The sequence below is a fragment of the Ictidomys tridecemlineatus genome, chromosome 7, assembly GCF_052094955.1.
Source record: "Ictidomys tridecemlineatus isolate mIctTri1 chromosome 7, mIctTri1.hap1, whole genome shotgun sequence".
Lineage (NCBI taxonomy): Eukaryota > Metazoa > Chordata > Mammalia > Rodentia > Sciuridae > Ictidomys > Ictidomys tridecemlineatus.
The window spans coordinates 102484498-102505902 of NC_135483.1; the positions used below are offsets into that span (position 1 = coordinate 102484498).

At 36.9% G+C, this 21405-nt stretch overlaps 1 protein-coding gene across 2 annotated transcripts in view; it reads left to right on the forward strand.

The window, feature by feature from the left end:
• Positions 1-21405, forward strand: part of Cntnap5 (contactin associated protein family member 5) — a 790097-nt gene that overhangs the window by 722500 nt on the left and 46192 nt on the right. For both annotated transcript variants that reach the window (XM_021721849.3, XM_078017259.1), the window contains exons 20-21: positions 4025-4155; positions 11957-12044. In XM_021721849.3, the coding sequence (XP_021577524.2) occupies positions 4025-4155; positions 11957-12044 (219 nt within the window). The remainder of the gene's footprint in view (positions 1-4024; positions 4156-11956; positions 12045-21405) is intronic.

A 21405-nucleotide genomic window follows, 5' to 3' on the forward strand; every position in this document is an offset into this window, starting at 1 on the left:
AAAGATATAAGAAGCTGTCTAGGGAAAATATTACCAAGATGTTACCAAGATGGTATGAGTTGTGTCTTTGAAGGGGCAAGTATTTTCAATGTGCTCCTGAGAGATCAAGGAATTCTGTTGGTCAAATATGGCTATGTGGTGGGGTCAGGATGAAAGGGGACAAGGCAGTAACAGTTACAGAGGGGTTCTCTCATCCCTTACTCCCAATAAAGCAACTCCAAGTCTATCTGTTTCTTTGCTAGATCCCATTTGTAAAGTCTTCTGATTTAAAACATATTTGAAAAGCTGGATTCATAATATAAGGCAAAGCTTGAGGTATGGAATCCTAAATACTAACTAGAGGCACAATACTCATGACAGTTGGTGGCATCCAAACCTAATGCATTTCCTGAGACTTCACATTCTCAGACACAGTGAGAAGAAGGCTAAACCTTTGTAGGTTCTTCTCAGCTCTAGAGAACTGAGAATGGAGAATTGCTGAGTTTCTTTGGCATGCCTCCCTTGGGATTTTCCAGATAGATGAACACAGAACTCTAGAACAGTAAGCACCTAAGTAATAAGGTACCTCAGAACAATTGGTCTCTGGACTTACTGAACAGAAGTGCAACCCAGAGTTGTATTGTTCCCTACTCCCTCCTATGGAGTGCTTAACATGGGCCAAGCCCTGGGAATGCAAGATAGATAAGACACATTCTGAGGTCCAAGGAGTTTTCAGATAAAGGTGAAGAATCTATAAGAAGTAGATAACATACAGTACATATTAGAACAAAGGTGATCACAGGGCCTACTGGAGCAAGGTCAGCCAGTAGAAGCCAGGAAGTGCTTCCTGGGGCAGACAGCCTTGTGCTGGAGTCTGAAGGTGACTCGAAGAAAATGTAACCAGAAAGATCATCATGGAAACCATTCTGGGCAAAGATGACCACTTGGGGCTGCTGTGGTCTAGAGGAAACCTGTGATCTTTTGAAACAGCTAGATTTAGTTTCTAAATCTGACTCTGTCACTGACCAAGCACATTGAAAAGTTACTTCACAGCACCTCTGTGTTTTTTTTTTTTTGGTTGTTGTTTGTTTGTTTAACTTTAAAATGAAGCAAATAAAAACAAACAACCTTCCAAATGAAAGTGGAATGTTGAACAGGAAAGCCAACTGGGATGAAATTTGTGTACTAAGCCAGGGAGTGTAGCTCCATCCAGAAAGTTCAGACAAATTTTAACAGAATGTGACTACCTTCCCTTTGAAGAAGATTACTTATCATTATGTTTAAGTCCTTTTTATGAAAACATATAGATTTTCTATTCTTGTTTTTTTAAGTGGCATTGGTTACATCTATGTTTAGTTTTAAACAAATGATATGGATTTTGCCTGAAAACATTTTAAAAAGAAGAAAAATCAGCTAGATATAACTTGAGTGTACCAACATTAATAGAACCATTTAAAATTGTTATGAGGTACTTACTGTTGACAAAAATCCATTCCATTATATACATATGTATTCCAAGAGCATTTTTGGAAAAAAGGACCCAACTGGAGCTCAAATCAGATTGATTTTTAATTTCCAGATCGTGAACATCTTATCTCTGTTCATATGCACATTATAAAATACCAGGTGGCTTTTATATTGTAGTGGTGTTAATGTATATTAAAAAAAATTTTAAAAAAGATTGAGATCAAATAAGAGATAACATTGATAACAATGTGTTAACAAAATTCTAATGCACTCCTGGTTAGGACAGTTAATTTACTTTTGTGTTTATTAGGTTTATAGACAACTCATTCCTTCTGCCCACTGTCTATGGGACTATCAATTGCAGTGTTTACCATTGGTGCAAGTCTGTGTAAGTTCATAGGGCTGGGAAACACTAGGGAGAAGATGGAAGTAGAAAATGAAGCAAGTAAGGAGGCCGAGGAGGGCCCAAGGACAGGGGTATTAGTTTTGGGACTGAGGATTCTTCAGAGACAAGGGGACTTGGAAATGCTGGGCAGGAGGCTAAGTGACCTCCTAAATCTCCAGAGGGCAGACTCTTAGCTTCCTGACCAAGCAGCTAAAGAAGATGCTGCAGAAGGTGATTAATTCATTCCTCACCCCAATCCTGGGCCCTTCTCCTCTCACCGTCTTTCCAAACATAGGACTTATTTAGAAAAGTTATGGATGAATTTTCTTCTATTAGGATTCTGGAAAAATGTGTTAGTGAGTGGTTTCAGAATATTGTGTTGGGGTACTTTGAGAGGCATGGATTTCATCAGAATTTTTAAGAAAATAAGAAATATTGGATGGTAGAAGAATTAGTTGAAGTATTTTCACCTCAAATTAGGATACTGGAGATGCTTCAGAACACTGTAAGGGAGACCGTCTCTGTTGAGATTACTGGTAACTAAGAGGAATGATTGTGAAGTTCATGTCAGTAAGGATATATAAAATGAAAAGTAATTTCTAAAATGGAAAAATATGTAAATAATACCTGTGCAAGCATAAATTACCCTAACAGTAGGATAGAAAGGGAGTCCAAATAGCCTGAAGAATGCGGTATTTATCACCATGCCTAGCACATAATTATCCCACACTGATTCACTTTATTGGGTCAAATTAAATATTAAAACACGCAGATTCTTAGAATTAGAAGAAGCCAGAAAAAACAGAGTTACTGTCTTGGGTGATGGTGATATAGCCCTAAATCATTTTGTTTCATTTAGTTTTAGATTAATTTAAAATTTTATTTCACATTTATGCACTCTGAAATTCCAGAAGGAGAATTAAAAAAAAAAATATTTAAAAGAGAGAGGGGCGGGGGCAGGGGTAGAGAAAGAAAAAAGAAAATTCCACTGCTTGTGTAAGCTCTAATATAAGTCATGGACATATTGTTTACTTATGAGCCATTGTTGTCTGGTGGTAGTTTAGGAAACATGTGAGAAAGTCAAACCATATTTCTGAAGCATGACAGACTAAATGGATCAGGAAGAATCACCGTAATGCTTCTTGGACCAAACTTGAGTAAATGTACTTTTCTGCCCAATGGCCACAGCTTATAACACTGTTCCTTGATTGCAAGGTTTCCTTTCCCTATGTATGTTTAGAAAAAGAGCTTTTGGCATCTCTGTGTAAGGTCTCCAATTACACCAGAGCCTAAGACCCTCAGAGTGGAAAACAGAAAATTTCACTTTAACCAATCATGTTTGGAGAGAGGGTAAAATAAAGATCATTTATGATAAAGTAGTCATTCAACAAATGTTTGTTCTTCCCCACATTGGTTTTCTCATATAGAATGATTTTCAGATTTTTAAAAATATGATCCATAGTAATTATTTTGCATTTTGATGTATTATTTCCTATCCCTTCCTCCCTCCATCCCTCCCTCTCTCTTTTTCTCCTTCCTTCCCTTTCGAAACTAATTCCCTTCTTGTCCTTAATAAGTCTCTTGGGACTCTCATATTTCTTTTTCAATTCTGTTCCATTTTGTAAGAAATATTGATTGAGAAGCATTAAATCGATTTCCTGACCTCCAGTGGATAATGAACAGTTATTTGAAAAACACTATTCTAGTGAAATTTGAATGTCCTCATGGGCCACAAAGGGTTAAAGTTAGTCACTGTACCCTAACCATACCACAGTACAATTATCAGAGGCATTATATATCAACAGATGAGAAACCTAAGGACTTCTCCTCTTCTTTCTTAATCGAAAAGGATGAAGAGATACAGGAAGTTATAAGAAATTAACAGAGTAAAAAGAGGTCTTTACTGTCTCTTACTAGAATTTCTTACAATCCAATCACAAATCAAGCTCAAGATGGGTTTGGTTTTCAAACTGGCTTTTTAATTACTGATAACACACCATACACACATGCTTTAAATTTGCTATTTGAACCATGATGTATACATGTAATATATTTTAAGAGTTCAAATTGTGGAAAGATTGAGACATGAGTCCCTAGAAAATTGAAATGACCAGTTAAAAGACAGACTGATCATGGCTCTGCATTTTGTGATTACTATTCTTAATTCTAATTTATATATTTTTTTCTTTCAAGGAAGTTTACAGGTTCGCTATCAGCTAGGCAAGGAAGAAACACATGTATTCACCATCGATGTAGAGAACTTTGCCAATAGAAAGATGCACCACCTGAAGATTAACCGAGAGGGGAGAGAGCTTGCCATTCAGGTATTTGCTTCCATTCTTTTTATTCTTCCAAGGCACCATGGCTCCTCAATCAAGCTATTCTGAGCTTCTGACCTAAGCCAAGTGCAGAGCCAGGTGTTGGGGATAGCAAAATGCAGCACACTTGGCCTCAGCCTTGGACCAACTCTCACAGTGGCTCTCAGAGGATGTTCTCTCACTTCCTGCTACCATCAGCATGACCTGGGATGACATTAGCAATGTGAAATCTTGAGCCTCACACATAGATCTACTTACTCAGAAACTATTCCAGAGGGGTAAGTAGCAGGTAACTCTAACATCTGCTTGAATTTGATAACCTCAAGTAAATTATAGTGGGGAACACAGGTCAAGAGAACTCATAAAATGTGGCAAGAGCTATGGGGGGAGTGAGCACAGGTGACACAGGAGCACAGAGGAGGGCACAGGTCACAATAGGCATCAGTACTTACCTCCTGTTTAATCATCTGTTTTGCTGCTGTGACTGACAGATCTGACCAGAATGACTGTAGAAGAGGAAAGATTTATTTAGGAGCTCATGGTAATTTCAGAGGTCCTAGTCCATAAGTGGCAGGCTCTATTCCTCGGAGCTCAAGGTGAGGCACAACATCACGGTGAAAGGATGTGGCAAAGGGACGCAGCTCACATGATGATCAGGAAGCAGAGAGAAAACTCTACTCTCCATATACAAAATATGTACCCCTTAGCCATGCTCCCAATGAACCACTTCCTCTGGCCACACCCCACCTCCTTCAGTCCCCACCCAGCTAATCCCATCAGGGATCAATTCACTAATCACATTAAGGCTACAAACTAGTCACTTCTCCTCCAAAGCTTCTTGCACCTTCTCACACATGAGCTTTTAAGGGACACCACATCCAAACCATAACACCTCCTAGTGGAAGTTAGGAGAAAAACAAGCCTTGAATGTTGAATAGCAATTGACTAGTTCAAGAAGGGAGAGAGGAGGGCTCAGGAAGGGGGTTCACATGAGCACTAGTAGAGCTATCTGAAAGAGCATAGTGTGTCTTTATATGTAGGGCAGACATTAGGTGAGGGCAGGTCTCAGTAGAGAAGAGGCAGAGTCTAGACTATCCCCTTTTCTAATAATAACCTCAAAGGAGCCCTAAAATCTATCTAACAATCACTCCATATTGTTTTAATCTATCCATTCTCCTGTTTTTCTATCTGGCCATTTTAAAATCTTTCTCCTTATAACAATAACAATTGCAATTTCATCTCCTCTACTTTACTTTCTTCTTTTGTGAAGAATATAGCATTCAGGAGAGAATATCCATACACTTTCAGTAGCATATTATGCACCTACTTGCACCTGACTTTTGCTCTCTCCTTCCTGTTGCTGAATTTGAATGGTTCATGATTATATTGAAGGTTTGACCTGCTATCAGAGGGATAGATCTCATAGCCTGCTCACAAAACTCACTTTAGCATTCTGTTCTCTTTCTATAACTTTTTACTATTTTTTCCAGCTCTATTAGATGGCTCCCCAAAGCATAACACAGGCAATTATCATATGCGTTAACAACCAAAACAAAATAAACCATCAAACAAAAATCTTTCTGGGTCAATGGAAGAAATATCTTATACCTGATTTCACTGATTGTCCCATTTTTTTCTCTTATTGCCCAATTTTTTTTAGAAATGTTGCTTATATACTTAGCTTTCAAATTACCCATTCCTTTTTCTTAAACCCACACAAATGAGATTTCTCCCCTGTGCTGCACCAAAATTGTACTTCTCAAATCACCAATGGCCTTATCCTGAAAACCCCAGTGAGCATATATTTTTACTCTTCCTCTTAGTACCATTAACACAATGATTTCTCTCCACCCTTGGGACTTAACTGAGCTTTCAATTGCTTGGAGGATACCCCTCCTGCCTGTTCTGCCTCTGTTGCTCTTTCTGGTTTCTCATTGGTTTTCCCCCATCTGTTCAAACTCTATCAGCTAGAGCACAAAAGGACTTATTTTCAGATTCATTCTGTTTGGTCGTTACAGTTACTCCTCGGCTCATCTCATTCAATTTCCCATTTTAAAAATGTCATGTCTATGCTGATGAATTAATCCCAACTGCATACCTAGCTCCATTTCTGGCAGATTGAAACCTGTCTCTTTGACTTCAACCTTAAGCTCTCTACTACCCTAGCCAGCTTTAACTGTTTTCTATTATCACTTAATGCTACCCAACATACACAATGGAATTTACTTATTTGTAGAACTTTCTCTCTGGTCTCTTTTCCTATAAAAATGTAAGATTCATAACAACAGGGATTTTTATATGCTTTCATTATCAAAAAACCCCAACATTACCAAGCACTGCTTGACATATGAAAGTTCTAAATAAATATTTGTGAAATACATGGATGAATTTTGCAGAACTGAAGAAAGGTCCCATGTGAAGGAGATTGAATTGACCTTATCATGAAGGGAAGGGAAACCACTGGATTTTATGAATGGGAATAGCATGGCCAAATTTCCACTTTCATGACTTCCCTGTGATCATTGGATAGAAATGTGGACATATTTGGGAGTGTGGACACATAAATCAGAGACCAGTCAGGAAGAGATAATGGGAGCCATGGAGAGAAAAATCTGAGAAAGTTCATAGAAGTAGTATCGATAGCATTGGGTGAGCTATTGGCTGTGGAATATAGGAAAAGAATGACTATTAATTATCTGAAGCAAATAGAAGTTTAAGAACAATAGCCCCAAATGGTGCAGCCAATATGGAAAACAGTTTGGAGATTCCTTGGAAAACTGGGAACGAAACCACCTTTTGACTTAGCTATTCCAGTCCTTGGCAGTGTATACCCAAAGGACTTAAAAACAGCATACTACAGGGACACAGCCATATCAATGTTTATTGCAGCACAATTAACAATAGCTAAACTGTGGAACTAACCTAGATGCCCTTCAGTAGATGAATGAATAAAGAAAATGTGGCATATATACACAATGAAATATTACTCAGCAATAAAAGGGAATAAAATCATGGCATTTGTAGGTAAATGGATGGATTTGGAGAATATAATGCTAAGTGAAGCTATCCAATCCCCCCAAATCAAATGCCGATTGTTTTCTCTGATATAAAGAGGCTGATTCATAGTGGGGTTGGGAGGAGGAGCAAGGGAGGATTAGACAAACTCTAGATAGGGGTGGGAGGGGAAGAGAGGGGACATTTAGATAGGAAAGATGGTGGAATGAGATGGATATCATTACCCTAAGTACATGTATGAAGACACAAATGGTGTCAGTATACTTTGTATATGACCAGAGATATAAAAAATTGTGTTCTACGTGTGTAATATGAACTGCAATACATTCTGCTGTCATATATAATAAATGAGAATAAAGAATAAAAAAAGAAGACTAATTGCCAAGTATATAGTACAAGTGAATCTAGAGTTATCAGGATTTAATTGGTTTACTTCTAGTAAAGTAGAAGTAGAAATAAGTAGAGGGAAAATCTCTGAGCAGTTTTGGATTGGGAATAAACTGGGTTAGGAAAGGAATGTTGACTTCTGACTTTTTTTGACTGCGATCCTCATTGAAAAAGTAGGGGGTGAACATAGGTCTACTTTATCCTCCTTTATATCCCCTTTTTCCTTTTCCACAAATACAGATATGATGATGAGAGATTCATTTCATTCCCTCTTCCATCTAAATAATTTGTACTCATTAAGAAGCACATATTAGATGAAAACACATTATTTTCAAAGTACTGAGGTAGCATAAAGAAGTAGAGGGAAAGACTTTTGCTTTTAAGTAATTTTAATGGCATAGAACCATAACACACATATGTCCCTGTCACTCTTATCTCCCTCACCCATTCTAGATCTCTTCCTGTTCTACCCACTAGAATAAGCCCTTTAGTGAATATGTAGAGAAGCATTATATCCTCTGCCCCACTCCCAATCCTGTGGAGGAGATCTCAGGTACTACTCAAAACCTGCTGGAGAAAAGGGGACAGCTATTACCACAGGCAGCCAGCTATAATGCAATCTCAAGATTAGATTCCCCCAAAATACCTCACCTTGACTTGCTCTTTGTCTCATCTACTATGTTCTTTATGACCATAGGAAGGAAAACATGGAACCTGGGCTTGCCACCGAGAACAAGAACTCTTGGCAATGATATTGAGACTTGGAATTGGCTATTGATTTTTGTTTGTTTGTTTGTTTGTTAGGTCTGGGCAGTGCTAGGGTTTCATACATGCTAGGCAAACACTTTATTATTGCCTATGTCCCCATCCCTGTCTAGAATATTTTAAGGCTCAGATGCAACTCCTACCCCATGACCTGATGGTGAAGGTGAACTTTGGTGCCATTATTTAAAATGTACTGATAATATTTTACAAATGAGTCAGTTTAACCAAAGGTCAACAGAACACAAAGGAGGGAGCATTGTTTTAAAACCAACTCCTTAATTCATTTCTTTGAGAGTTGAAGATCCTGAGGTTAAAAAGCATCCCTAGAGGGACACAGGCTCAAGTGTGAATTCATGCTCTGTGGTCTTAGACAAGTTACTCGTCTTTATGACCTTGAGTCTACTTATATATCTATGTCTACAACTGTATCTGTATCTATCTATCTATCTATCTATCTATCTATCTATCTATCTATCTATCTATCTATCTATCTATATAAAGATGAATGCAACCAGGCTGAGTCACTTCTTGTAAAGATTATATGGAAAAAAGTGAAGCTCAAGGACCACACACACAGCCTGGCACCTACAGCTTGCTCAAAAAAGATTTTTCCATTATCCTCCTTTTCCCATTTATTTAATGACTTGACAAGGTCACTGAGTGTTCTTGGTTGCTTCTGAGATTGGTGGAGCCTCTCTAAGTCACATTGAAAACTTTAAACTCTAGGTTTAAAGACTATGGTACTTTACCTATTGTAAATACAGAGCAAAATAATACTAAATAATAAAATAGACATAAGGAAGTATGACAAAAATGATACATTTCCCATTAACTCAAAATTTCTTAGTCCATATCATAGATACTGGAGTCTTATAAAGAAATCTTTGTGTAAACCCTTCCCCCCTTTTATTTTACTTTTGCCCTTTGAATTTACTTTTTCTTGGACAGGTAATCCAATACCTCAACCAGGATTATGGTTTGAATCTGGAATATCCTCTGCCAAAGCTCATGGTTTTTAAAGCAGGATCCACACTGTATGTTTTAGGCAAAAATGGGGGCACTGATAACTACCAATGCATTATCCCTATGCTGGGTTAATGCATTGGTAGTTGAATGGACAACTGGGAGATGATTATATGCAGGTGGGACATGGATGGAGGAAGTAGGTCACTGGAGGAGTGGCTTCAACTGTGTCTCTCCCTGGCACTTTCCACTCTCTCCTTCTTGGCTGCCATGAACCGACAGCTTTCCTCTATCTTCCTCCACAATGCTTCTGCCTTGGAACTAGCCAACCATATAGTGAACCTATGAAACTGTGAGCCAAAACAAAATTTTTCTCATCCAAGTTATTCTTCTCAGGTATTTTGGTCACAGTAACAGAAAGCTGACTAACACACAGTACCAATGTGCAGGTGCCCTTCTCTATGCCAAGATGGGAACCATCCCCCAAGGCATCCACAGTGCATTAGTAATGTGAAGAATGCTTTGAGTCAGCCCACTTCCTCTCCCACCTTTTACAGACACTCATTTCACTAAAAGCCTCTTTGAGTATCACTTACCCACTTCTCTCCTTCATTTGTCATCTGGTTAAAGTGCTAAGGAGCAGGCAGAAAAACAGTAGGATAGGAATGACTCTGGTACTTGAACAATTGGCTCTTCCATGTGTGGCATTTGAGCAGAGGGTCATTGTCCCGGGAATTGCTTATAGATACTAGCCCTCTGGGGCCTGGTGAGGAAGTGAAGAGCAGACACCAGAGGAATCTCAACTCAGCCTACAGTTCTGAAAATCCTGCCATTACCCATTATGTGGCAGGACATCGTGGTTCACTTTAGCCTTTCTGCTACCTGGGCAGCAAATTATCCTGTGTCCTGCTGGAAAGAGTAAAAAGAGGCAGGAAAAAGTGCTACATTAGGATAGGAAGAAAACTCCTCTGGGTCAAGAGCTGAAGCCAAACCCATGAGCATTAAACAGACGAAGGATGGGGACCAAGAGTACTAAATACCTTGTGTTGTAGCTAAAGGTGTGGGGGGCACTAGAGATACTCTTGTTTTATGATAAACTTCATAGCACACCAGCTAGAAGGGGAAGTAATACAGGATGTTCTGTGTAACACTGCAAACTTTGCCAATTGCTGTGCTATGACCTACAAAATACATATGGATATATGGGATCTGAGCCCTCAAAGAGCCAATAAGTTAGTGTAGGGAGACTGAGAGAGAGCAGAATCATTATACTGCAATATATTAAATGCAAGGTTAGAAATAGAAAAAGTCATGATAAGAATGGAAAAGAAGGCAGCTAATCTTACCAATCCACAAAAACATTCTGGATGAGGTGGACTTACAGGGTTCCTATGGTCTGGCATACAACAGATTTCAATTATTTGTTCAAAGTGTACACTAGAGATTCAGAAATGGATACAGTGTTCATTTAAAAATCTCTCAAATATTTATTGAGGTATGACAAGTAAACTAGAGATGATATCATATATTGGGCGGCCCTCTTAAAGATGATCAAGTCATTGATCTCTGTGACGTCCATCTCTAACATGGAGATAATAATAGCTAATTCATAGTATTCCAGAGAGAAATAATTTGGAAGTATGCGTTATCATGTCTCATACATACCATTGTTTGATAAATCGCAAATATTTTTACAGAACAATTTCATTCATAAAATGGTAATAAAGCATATGATCATGTACCGTAGCTCATAGCCAGTAACTGGCAGAAACTGCCTCAGGACTAAGAAGTTGCAGAGAAGGATCACTGTGAGTAGACATGTATACTGCTCCCTGAGCTGTGCAAAGGCAGTAACATAGCCCAGGAGATTCTTAGTCTTCTCTTTTTACAGGTGACCTACAAGATAACAAGGAGTCTTTCTATGGGTAGCATTATATGGACACAAGAGTAGAGTCTGGAAGAAACAGGTTGGACTTGACTAGTCCAAAAAAAGTGTGGCAATGGATGGGGAGTGCTGCCTAGGAAACAGGAGGAGGGGAACAATGGGTGGCCCTGGAATTAGCAACTGAGTCAAGGAAGCATTCCTAAATACCCTAGAAATGCAGTCCTAGCAAACCTCAGAAGTGACTTTTGCTCAGTCCTGCAAAGGAAGGGTGATCTTCCAATTATGTCCCTGGCATCTGCTCAGTTAGCCTCTCCTCCTGCAGCCAAAATGTTTTGTCAAACTCCAGTTCTTTCCCAGGACACTTCTCTCAATTCACACCTGGATGAGACCAGGTCAGAATTAGGGCAGAAAGGAGACCATTGGTGGCCCTGAGGAAAAAGGGGAGAAGTGGAGAGCAATAGGAAATGACTGCCTGTTCCCATTCAGTGTTAATACTGTACAGAAAGTTCCTCAGCAGCTTTCTTTACTTGTTTATAGCAAAGAATTTGGTGAGAAAACTTCAGAAGGAAGATAAATTCCTGTCAAAAGCTCTAAAATTTCTGGGGAGAAGATGTCTGTGAAAACCAATATTTCACAAAGAAGAAAGGGATATTTTACATGAATTATGGGAAAACTAGTGAAAACATTCTCATGTCTCCCGAGAGAAGATCCTAGGGGAGTTCAGATGAGTGTGTTTTATGCCCTTTTCCTGAGGACCTTGGCTGATGGACCTTTGTTTTTGTTTTCAAACAGATGGACCAGCAGTTCCGGCTCACTTACAACTTCTCCCCAGCAGTAGAGTTCAGGACGATAAGGTCACTTGTCCTGGGTAAAGTCACAGGTCTGTTGTTCTACTCTGCACCTTTGCAATGTGATTTGTCAAAATAAACCAATAAATAAATAATATTTATTTTGAATTTTAGCAATTCATATCTGGAGCTTTTGCTCCCTTTATATCAAAGTTCTAGGACTAAAATTTCTGATACATAAAATTCTAAGATGCATGTATGACAGTAGTGGAGAATGGGATTTATTTCTCCTCTATAGAAACTTGAAAGAGGTAGATTGGTAAAATAATTGAAATAGATAATAGAATTTTTAAATAATTTTATTTGAAAGTTTGCACTTAAATTTTTTTCCTTTGATTTCCTTGATTTTTACTTAAAGACATGAGCTAAAGAAATTGGACTATTGAAAAGGGATTGGGATCTAATAGTGGATTTTTTTTCCTACTGCAAGTTTTGTGGATTTTCATTTTCTATATAAAGGTATTTAGTACATACATGCAAAGTTGAAATTTTTATATCTTTTTGATGAAAAGCATTTATCACACTAAATAGAGAGATTATTATCTCTTTTAACTTTATGTCTTTTGAGATTCAATTTATTTTGTCTATTAATAACACAGGTATTATAGCTTTCCATTGGTTATTGTTTGGCTGGTCTTTTATTGCCTTTCCCTTTCAACCTTTCCTTTTCTTTAAGTCCTGTATATGACCTGATGAAGAATATTCAGTGGAATTTTGATTTTTTTTAAATCCATCTGGCCATCTCTGCTTTTTATATTGGCAAGTGCTGGTCCTTTCATGTTTTGTGGTTACTAGTATAGCGGGAGCTTTTTCTGCCTCTTTATATTCTATTGGCCAATTTTTCTTGTGATTCTCTCATGCTCTTTGTTACTCTATCAGTCATAATGCAGTGCAGAAAACACTGATAAGTTTAGGCATTTTAAGGGGGAATAAACTTAACACAAGAAACTTGCTTCTTATGAAATTGTGTTGGAATTTAGTGTGGATTTTCTGAGGCCCTTTTGGAATGACTCCTTAGGAGTTCTGATTGGAGTAACACAGAGCTATGGACAGTTGTTTATTACCTACTGTTGTGAGCAAGAGTCCAGAAACCACAGTGGCTACAGTACAGCATATCAACTTGCAAGAGACAGGAGGTCTTAGAAAAATGGCTACAGAGTGTGCCCCATGCTATCATAACTGCTCAACAGTGAAAGAATTTAAAAGAAGGGAAATGATTCCTATTTCACTGGCCTTCTAAACTGAGAAAGAGTATATAATTTCCAGGACAAAACGTGGATCCAGAAACTTAAGTGTATTAAGTCTAGAAAACATCGATTTTAGTTTCCCAAGTGACAGCTAAATGAACCAATCAATAGTAAGCAAATTCTGGATATACTGTTGTTGGTTTCTTATCCTATTTCCCCCTCCTAGTTATTATATTTTCTGTAGATACTGTTTATATTTTTATTTACTAATACTGTCACTAGCTTTTTATTTCCAATTCCTTCCTGTGTCTCAGAACTTTTTACTATCTACCGGATTTGATTTTCTTTTTTCGAAACTAAATCCATTCAGTTATCTCTTTCCTGTGTCAAGGTTCCTTGACTGTCAATTTTATCTGGAAAAGAAAAAAAAAAAACGTTTCATATCACCTTCATTCTCAGAAGATAATTTTGCTAGACACGCAATTCAACACTGAAGGAGATTTTTTTTCCTCAGATGTTGAGAAAGTGTTCAGAGCTGTGATGGAGACAGTCCTGGCTCACATTAGACACATAACACACATCTTTCTCCAGCTCTGCAATTAGTGATGTTACAATGGTACATTGGTATCTCATATTATGGATACTGGGGGGTGCTCATACTGTGGAAATCACAACACTGCATACCAAGATGCTGCCTGTCTCTTCCCCCTGAACAGCCAGTTTTAAATATTCACAAACATACCACTTTACCCTTGTCTTCTGGTTTCAGTCGCTACTGCTGAAATGTCTGTCAATTTGTCCTCTGACCACCTCTACCCACACTAAGCTACTTTCAAGGTCACCTCATTTTCTTTGGTCTTCTATAGTTCTATAATCTGGTTGTTAACGTTTTAAAGCATCATACTTAATCAGTTAGGCTTCCTGAATCTATTATTTAGTTCACATGCACCTATGTAAATAATTCATATGTATTATTAATCTGTATCTATCCATGAGTTTTTAAAAATTCTCAACATACCAAATATTTTCTTTAACATTTTCTCTATTTGATTATTTTAGATCTTTATTGGATAACGCTTTTGACTTTCTAATTCTGTCCTCATATCTCTTATTTTCCTCTCATAACGATTTTTACTCTTTGACACAGTAGGTTGCATTCTGGACAATAAACTGGCTTTATCTTCAAATAATTGATCCTTCATGTGTACCGAATGCCTTCTAAACTACTTGATAAGTCATTTTTTATTAATATGTCTTTAATTTCTTCAAGAAACATGTTGTTCTTTTGCTAAAATGTGGATCCATTAAGATAATTTCTTGCCCTTGCTCATTTCCTCTGTTTCCAACTTTTCCTATCTTCAAACATTTCACTAATGGCTGTTGAACTTTTGACTCTGCTAATTTCAGTATCTAAGGTCTTGGGGTCTAAATCTGTTACTTGCTACTTTCTAGCACTCTTCCATGGTAGCTTGCTTTTACTTGCTTTTATCTCTGTGTATGTGTGCATGTGTAGACTTGCACTGGTCCATACTTAGTAGAAATTAACTCGTAGTAATCTGGAGGCTAAAATATTGGGAAGCTTTCATACAGGTCAGGTCAGTTTTTTTTTTTTATGATGCCAAATGCCAACAGGTGCTAGCAATTTCAATGCTACCAGTGTCCACTGGTGCTATCAGTTTCTCCTTATTATTATTATTTCTTATTTCCTGAACAGAGGAGGAATATAAATTGGAGTTTCAAATCTCAGTGAAATCAAGCATCTTGGTAAAATTTCAGCAGATATATTGATAATTTTAATACAATATATCATTTCATTACCCTTTTGATTTGTTGTTTCTGTTTGTTTTTCAATTTCAAGCACACCAGATTTAGAAAGGATTTTACTTTATCCCATATTACATTAGATAATTTTTTTTTCTGATCCAGTTTTTCTTAAGTTGAATGTCAAAGTCTTGGTTTCAACATCTTCCCTTTTCAAAGGCACAAAGTTTGAAATTCCAAGTCTTTTCCAAAACAACTTTTTTTTTTCCTCAGTGGAATGCTAATATTAGTTTTGGTTTACTATCTTGGTTTAACTTTCCTGTCTCTCAAAAAAAAATCAAAAAATTCAAATACACAGGATTTCTCTTTTCTTCCTGAAGCTCAGGAAGGCATTAAAATTATGTGTGTTGGTTTTAATGAAGGAGAATTACGTTTTTGATTGTGCAATCTGTTAACATTGTCCTATGCTAAGAATATTTTGGACCATCAAGACCTCACTTCAATCAAATCAGAAGAACCTTGATAGGAGAGATCTAACTTTCTCACCACAAAGCTCAGACCTTTTTCATAGTGCCTGATGGTGTAATGGAAGCTTCAATAATACCTCCCGCCTTTTTTCACTCCATGTATCTTGGTACTATGTGTGGCAAGCCTAGGACTCTTCAACCTATCAAGTTAAATGCACAATGAGAATAATACAGTGAAATTTTAAATCAAGGTATTGCATATTTAACACCTTGGTTTTTTTTCTGATACTTTGTGATGATCATCAAGCAGGAAAGAGTTGAGAGAGAACTTAAAAAAAATGTCATTATTGTTGTATTGTGGTAGCCCTCTGCCTAGAAATGAATGGACTTCCTTCCCATCCAAACTTCCATTCAACAGGAAGATTTGGAGTCATGTTTGTGCTCCACATTTTTGGTCTGTGAAAGTTCTATAGCAGAATGTGAGGCTCATTATTAAGGAGGAATGTTATTTCTGGAACCATTAGAAAACAAAAGAACCAAGACTCATGCACCAGAGCGTAGAATGGATAGGGAGGGAATAGGAAGGAATGGTATAGAACCAGAAAGTAGAATTCATGCCAAATGCAACCTCACTCTGTAATTTTAGAAAATGACTTTGTAGGACATTTTCAACTATAAAGTAAGGATTTACAAGCATTTTTCATCATAGACACTAAGAGAAAAATGTATAGAAAATTTGTTTGTTTTCTTCAGTACCACTAATAGCATTCTACTGTAAAATAGAACCAACTTTGTTTATTTTCTTCTCATAAGAGGAAAGAGCAATTCTCTCTTCTAGAGTATTCTAGAGGACAGTGACTTAGTATCATTCTGCACCACCCTTGGTGCTTCAAATATGATATATAAAAAAGCTTCTTTTGTGAGGATTCCTATGATGTATACTTGCCCATGAAAAGAGTAGACGTGATCATCTATACCAAAACTGTATTGTTTGTTCTCTATAAATGTTGGTCATAATCTATAAGAAGCTGTGAATATTGCTAAGTCTAAGGTCTTTGTGTATGTGTGTGGGGGTGGATGTTACTGACATTCCTTTTCTTCCAAGGGGAATTACTTTGTTCTGATGAACTCTGTTAGTGAGATTAAGAGAAAGTAACATGAGAAAGAGAGAAAGAGAGAGAGAGAGAGAGAGAGAGAGAGAGAGAGAGAGAATGAATATGAATATGAGAATATATTTACAGAAATCATCCAATTGGAAAAGATCTTTTGTTTTTGGAAATTTATTTTATTTGAAAGTAAAAATTGAGTGTTCCTCAGATTCAAGAAAAATGTAATATCTTTGTTTTTAGGTCTTTAAGGTGTAATTTGTTCCTATCACAGGAACATGGAGAGTCAGATTTTGGAATCCAAAAACCTTGAAGCTTCTAAAAGAAATTTTTTTTTAGTTCTTTGGTTTTTGTGTGTTGTTCTCTCTCTCTCTCTCTCTCTCTCTCTCTCTCTCTCTCTCTCTCTCTCTCTCTCTCTCTCTCTCTCTTTGGTGGTGGTGTTGGGGGTAATGCCTGGGGATTGGACCCATGACCTTAATCATGCCATTGAATTACAACCCCAACCCAGTATCTGTTTATTTTTTTCCAAACCTGATTTCTGTTACTGCCAGAGTGTATTGTTAAATATGATTGTAAAGTAAAAAATAAGCACTTTTTTGGTGGATTTCAGAATTCATTATTATTTTTCTGAAAGAGAAAATAATATGAGACCTTTTGCTGGTATGCAGATTTAGGAAATAGTTACTTATTAAAATATAGAAACAAGTTAAATATTAGGTGGAAAGTGGAAAATAATTATAATTTTGTGTTTAAACCATAAGTACCATATTCTGAATAGATTAATGTCTATAGGATTTGTACTCAGGACATGCTGATAGCTTTGTTTCTTTATGCATTCAAAGTTTATTAATCCCTTGCCTACATGCCAGTTTGATAGGTAAAAGCTTACAATTGTAAAAGACATTTTCTGCTCTGATTGGTGTTTGCCCACATAGCTTCCAACATTCACTCAATCCTAAAAGGCCAGATAGAAAGTGTAAAATAATCCTTTTCAGCCCACATAAAACCCATCTAATCAGAAAATTGCAAAGCAATCTGTGAGCACTTATGTATGCTTTTGGTCTGTTAAGGTGAATTGAGTTCTAGTTGTACCTATTGAAGAACGGGTTGTTTAATTCTCCTCAGACCCTCAGGTTTGAGCTTCAAGCCCTCCACAGCATCACAGTACTGTTGAATGAATGAATATCCTGAATGCTCTTCCATTGAAGCATTTCCCAAGTATCTTGCAGAAGGGAAGTAATGACTGCCAAATGAGAAAACACAGCAGAATTTATACATATAAATAAAAGATGTGGCCTTCAACGTGCTCATTTGAGAAGACTATGCTCTAATACCTTTTTGATTTTGTGCACAGCTGGGCTGTTTTTATGATTCAAATATGGCCCAGTCAATATTAAACCGAGAAACAAAATTAGAGTGAAAGATATTTGGTTTTGTAGGGACAAATTGACTGATGTGGATATCTCTTTCTGTCCCATAATTACTGTCATGTGACTCTGATGATGCATTTATCTATTCTATACTTCTCCACTGGTAAAATGAGAACATAATTGGATATATATAACTCTGTAAGGATTCTATAAGATTTTATATTCAAAGTACTTGGTATTTAGTATTTACTCAATAAATGTTAGTTTCAACAGTTTTTGAGCATCAAAGACTGAAGAACATCAAAGAGAACTGATTCACTTCCATTGTGTCTAGAAAGTGACTACAAAGGTAAATTCTAAGGATATGTGCTCTTAATGGGCAGTTCTGAAACATGGTGAGTTGTGAAGACGTGAATGTGATTCACTGTCAATTAGCACTGTCCCAAGGGTAGATCAAGTTCTTCCCAGCATAAACAGTGACAGCAAAAAGAGCCTGTCATGCTTGATGAAAATGAGAGTTTCAAGGCATATGATTCTGCTGAAGTTAAAAGCTCCAGTATCCTCATAATCCAACTCCTTGTCGATCTGTCTGTTTCCCACTCCCTTCTTTGACTCTGCTTACCTCTTTGTGGAGTTTCATTCTCAGATAGGATTTCAGTGGTACATAATAGAACAATCAGCAAATCCAGTCTTAAATACTACCAGTTCAGCATCCCATATGGAAAGAAAGCCTTTCATTTTTAAAAGTGATAGTAAGTTCTGGGATTGAGTTTTTGAAGAGCAATTTGTGATGACTGACAAGCACAGACTGTTACAATGTGCAGGTGTTTGAGATATTCGAAACAATCCAATGCCAAGCCTGAATTATCTTCCCACTATGGTTCTCCAGGGAAAGAAGTTGATTCAGTGTTAGCCATATTTGTTGAAAACAAGGACAGGTTATTTCTCAAAAGGAAGTTGAGATGCATTACTAGAGAGAGGTGGACTGTGAGAGGGGAAAAAAAAATAACAACAACCAAAATCCAGTAAAATCACCACTTTTCTCATTTGCATTTTGCTGTCTTTTTCAAGCAGGAGAAAAGGGGACAAAGTTATAGGAATAGGGTAGGAGTTATGTATAATCTTGGGAAAGGATTGTCCTTATATGTAGCAACAGTCCGAATGTGAATGTGTTACAATAGAAAAATATAACAGTTTAGAGATACTCCTTGGAGAAATGCGTGCTACTTCCTTTGAACATATTTGTAGTTCCATAACGCTCCAAAAATATAATTTCATTTAAATACATAGGTGTCTTTAATAATATTTTGCTTTGTTTATGGCCATATATGGATCTTTAGGAAATAAATAGATCCCCAAACTGCTGACTCTTAGATTATAATATAGTGTAATTGTTTTACATTGTGTCCAAATAATTCTTAATGATACCATTTTTCTGAGTAATGAAATACTTCACATGCTTTAATGTAATCTGACCGTCTGCACCATGAAGTAAATGGTGTGTTTTAAAAGCATCCTGAAATATGATATTTCAGGATTTATCCCAACTTCTCAATATACGTGTCTTGTATTTTCTACTTTATAGATAACCAATGATGGATTGTAACTGGGTTATATAGGATTTTTGTTATTATTTCTTTTTAAAGTAATGAACTGCATTTTTCCCCATGGAGAAGCTCAATAGATGATTTAGTTTCTCCTCATGTAACAGAAAGGTATGTTATCTTCTGATTTAAGATGCAATTTTATTTCTGTTTCTTAAATGAATCACTTCATGATAGGAGCACAGGCCTCCTCCGTACTCGGCTGCTCTATAAAAGTTGACTGTTTTTTTCTAAGAGCAAAAACAGTCTCTGAACAGCATGCCCTTGAGTTACTCATTTGATATCCTCACTTGTCTGTTCTGTGTTACTAACAGGTTAAAAAATGAGTGAAGCAAAAGTATCCATGATATGTTGCTTCCAAATACAGAATGTCCTTAGCTAGGTGGAGCAATTGCAAATCCATTTCTCAGAGGGGTGTCCTTGCAAAGAAGTGCCAGACTTACCATCTTTGCCTGTCTGCTTTAGGAAAGGATGGTTTGTTTGTAGGTTGACCAGAACATATGGAGCATGACTGTTATTGATAAAAAGTTCAAATTAATTGTCTTCAAACAAAGTTATTGATCATGACTATGGGTCACATAATGTGGTTGGCCATATTGATACTGAAACAAATGAACAAGTAAAAAAATCTCTGCTATAAATCTTGCTTAACTTTAAAACTATTTTTCTCAAATGAGTATTATCAGAGTATGTTTAAGAATATGAAAGTTCTCCAGGGATATATACTAGGTTTTTTCCCACTATAACCAAATAAGAAGACTAATACTGGCATAGAGTTTATGATACATTAATACTAAGAATATAATAAAACAGAGTAGTTATTATTGGTATTGTTATTTAATAATATATTGCTTTATGCCAGGTCTAAGCTTGTTTTTAGGTTAACTTCTTTTTGATCATATCCACCCAGGGAGATAGGTATTATCATTACTTATACTTTACAGATGAGAAAGTTGAGTCATAGATGACTTGCCCAATGACAGGAGCCTAGTAGGTGGCAGACCTGGCAGGGAAAGGCAGACACTGCCAGTCGGATTCCATATTCCCAACCAACCCTGCCACAGTTTGATTTTTAAGGACAAACAAGAGGAATTACAAGGAGAACACACTGTCTTTTCCTGCATCAAAGATTTGTCTATTCAGACTTAATGGGTTTATAGGAAAAGGAAGAGTAAGGCATTAGTCATGAAGAGGGTGTAGTATGTTTCTTATAAGTCAGGCTTTGGAATCAGCCCTGGGTTCATACTCCAAGTCCACTATTGACTAATGTGACTAAACAAATGGCTTAATTTGCTGAACTTCAGCTATCTCAATTAAAATACAGGATATAAGGTGGTAAAGTAGAAGGTATACCTGACATATATTAAAATCTCAATAAATATATTGCAAGAACAATACTGAAGGATGATGATGATGATGATGATAAAGATATGAGAAACTCCCTCATCCAACCCTTTCCTTTTGAGAATGACATTTGCCTCCCATTGTGTTTCAGAGTAAGTATGTCCCATAGGGAAGAAAAAATATGTCCTCTGTATTCTTGTATAATGAAACTGGATTTCCCTTTCTTTCCTGCTATGAGGGAGTGAATGGATTCGACAGTGTGTGCTCTTGCCTTCTATTGATAGAAGCAAATAGTAGAAGCAGGGGGTGTAGACAATATTCAGTTTCTAATAAGATCATCTAACTCTACCTGATATTATTTAAACTTAAGTTCTCAGGAGCAAAGCTGCTGGTAGTCTATAACAGTTTGATACTTGGTAGGTCAACTGAGCTTAAATTTATTAAATCTAAGCCAGGTTTGGTGGTGTAGACTTAAAATCCCAGCAACTTGGCAAACTAAAGCAAGAGAATACCAAGTTTAAGGTCAGTCTCAGCAATTCAGTGAGGCCCTAATC